The 2,951-nt window shown below is 45.8% G+C and overlaps 1 protein-coding gene across 1 annotated transcript in view; it reads right to left on the bottom strand.

Annotated features, from left to right (window-relative positions):
* Positions 1 to 2,951, bottom strand: part of Mrps23 (mitochondrial ribosomal protein S23) — a 7,734-nt gene extending 4,783 nt beyond the window's left edge. Inside the window, exons 1-2 of the mRNA XM_028772361.1 lie at positions 2,861 to 2,951; positions 1,963 to 2,133 (exon numbers count right to left, since the gene is read on the bottom strand). Coding sequence (XP_028628194.1) covers positions 1,963 to 2,133; positions 2,861 to 2,904 — 215 coding nt within the window. The 5' untranslated portion in view covers positions 2,905 to 2,951. The remainder of the gene's footprint in view (positions 1 to 1,962; positions 2,134 to 2,860) is intronic.

Genomic DNA, 2,951 nt, shown 5'->3' with positions numbered 1-2,951 from the left:
GTCTCGAAAAAAAAAAAAAAAAAAAAAAAAAAAAAAAAAAAAGAAAGTAACTAAAAAAAGGTGGGCCTGGGACCAGAAAGATGGCTGCATGAGTAAAAAGAACTTGCTCCCAAGCCTGATGACATGCGTTCAATTCTTGGGATTCACATGGTAAAAGAAAAAAAAAAAAAACAACACCCACAAGTTGTCCTCTGATCCCACATGCATGCCCACAAACGTGTACAAGCACACACATATACACATGCAAAATAAATAAATGTGGTAAATTATAAACATAGCAAAACAAACAGCAGCAACAACAATAATAAAAAAACAGATGTAGTATCACATACTTGAAATCCTAGAAGTCGGATAGAAAAATTAGAAGTTTAAGATTATCCTGGGTTAATAATAAATAAATTAAACAGTAGGAGTTACTGAAAAAAGACCTTCCCAAACACTCTAAGAATAAAGGCAACTAGGGCCAGGCAGTGGTGGTGCACGCCTTTAATCCCAGCACTTGGGAGGCAGAGGCAGGAGGATTTCTGAGTTCGAGGCCAGCCTGGTCTACAGAGTGAGTTCCAGGACAGCCAGGGCTATAAGAGAAACCCTGTCTCGAAAAACCACAAATAAAAATTTAAAAAAGGCAACTAGGCAAACAAAAGGAAACGTTGGTAGAGGGGGACATATGTCTTAGTGGCTAACACACATAGAGCAGTGTTTGACAGAAAGCCCAAGGGAAAATTTGTAAAATGAAATAAACAAACAACTTCTATACGCTAAGAAAAGCATTGGGGGACTGGAGAGCTGGCTCAAGATTTAAGTATGAGTACTGCTCTTCCAAAGGACCAATGATGGTTCTCAGAAGTGCCTCTAACTCAGTTTTAGGGTTTCTGACGCCCTCGAGCAGTGAACACACAGATAAACGTGCAGGCAAAACTCCCATAAAACAAATCTTTATCTAAAAGAAACTGCAAGGCCTCTGGCCTCCAGAGAGCGCCTGCACTCACAGGCACCAACACAAAGACAAGTTATTAAAAATAAATCTTAAAAATAGCAAAATACTTTAAAGCAGCACTTCTTTCATCTTTACAACTCTGAGATGTTAGTATTTTGTCTTATGATGTTAAACAAGATTACGGGGACAACGTTTTGAAAGTGACAGCTAAGTCCCAGGAGCTGTCCTCAAACCACTACCTCAGAAGAGAGCGGTGGGTGTCCTACTCTTCTCTCTGCCTCCTCAGTTTTCTACACTAAGTGTGTATTAGTACGCCAGGCACGGTGATACAAGCCTGTAACACCAGGATCCCACAGGCAGAAGCAGGAAGACCAAGACCTTGTCTCAAAAAGAAAAAAAGAAAGAAATAGAAGCTAAAGAAATAAAGTACGCAAGCACTTTCCTTCAGATTTTCAGTAACAACTACTGTAAGTGCTTTGACCTTCTAAGCATCCTTTCCAGAGTGGCTTCAACAATTATTAGACATTAAATCCTCAGACCGTAGTCCTCCTATTTCCACTTCCAAAGAAGCTAACGTGACAGACAGCACCAGCTTAAGTGTGGAGTCAGACGTGATTTCTCATATCTGCCACCCTCTGGGGGAGCCATGGTGGTTAACCTCCTTGAACCCAATAGTTCTTTTGAATAAAACAGAGGCAATGATACCTGCCTCGGCAGACAGGGTTAGAGTACTAAAGTCTATGGGCTGATGGTTGTCAAGGGCTGATCAAATACATCATACAAAACAGAGGCCAGTAAACTGACACTTTACTGCGCTGTTGTCAGTTCCCGGTCTCCAGATTCCACTTCTTAGAATTTGTTTCCTCTCACCACAGGAGAGGAGTGAGATGTCATGGTTTTACTTGCTGTACAAGGCCAACCCCACAGAGCAAGCCCCTGACTCTGCCTGTTAGCAGACTTCTACATAAGCCTTCCTTTCTGAAGGTCTGCTGCGCCCTGCTTACTACAAAGGGATAGACACTTACGCTCGAATCTGATCCTCATGGTAAAAGATGTCCTGGATGGCAGCTTTGGCTTTGCCGTATCGCAAACGGGGCCTTTGGAAGACAGGCTCTCTCAGAGGCGGAAAGGCCTTATATATGTCATACCACAGTGGCTTCTCCTTCAACACCCCGGCCCGCATCAGATCCCTCGTCCTTAGGGAGGGAACAGAACCAAGATCAGTCGGTTACAACAGCTTGCCAAAGTCTCTGAATCAAAGAGCAAGCAGCCTGGTAGAGGTGGGCTGGAAAGGACCTCCCACCTAGAGGAGGCATGGCCAATACCCTCAGCAACCTAGCAAGGCCACAATGTTAAGTTCTGTTGGTTAGTTCTCAGGTAGCCTAGGTTAGCCTTAAACTCAGAAAGCAGCCAAGGATGGCCTCGAATTTAATGCTTCCCTGCACTTCCCTAGTGCTAGGATTACAGCGTGTCCACATAAGCTTTTTGTTTTGATAAAAGTCCGCCAGTAGCCTCACTGGCCTGAACTTCATTACGATGCCAGGTTAGCCCCGGTCTTGTGGAGATCCTCTTGCCTCGCCTCCCAAGTGTCGAGATTACGCGCATGAGCCACGACACTCAGCTTTAAGTCACTCGATCTTCTTGCACGGGTCCCAACCCCCAGTCCTCCCACTGTTCCAAAGAGGAAAAGCAAAGTCTGTCCGGTCAGGCCCTTCAGCCTCTTTATTGTAGAGAGTCTCAACCGAAACGGTGTGGCGAACACTATCTGACAGAACAGAAATTCAAGGGGACGTAGACAAACACACCGATTCCGTGCCAAGGGCATCACCCGGCTCGGACACCCGCAACCGCGTCCCCTCAGGCTATGCCAGGAGGGTCGTGACTCGCTGGGAACCCTGCCCTCTCCCAACTCGGAGCACGCACCGGGAAAACACGCTCCCCACCGTTTCCAGCCTGCTACCCGCCATGGCCAGTTGGGACAGAAAGTCGCTGCTGTTACCGGAAGCGGAAGCGG

The sequence above is a fragment of the Grammomys surdaster genome, unplaced genomic scaffold (genome assembly GCF_004785775.1).
Source record: "Grammomys surdaster isolate TR1022 unplaced genomic scaffold, NIH_TR_1.0 213, whole genome shotgun sequence".
NCBI classification, from domain to species: domain Eukaryota; kingdom Metazoa; phylum Chordata; class Mammalia; order Rodentia; family Muridae; genus Grammomys; species Grammomys surdaster.
This window is presented reverse-complemented; position numbering and strand designations above follow the sequence as displayed.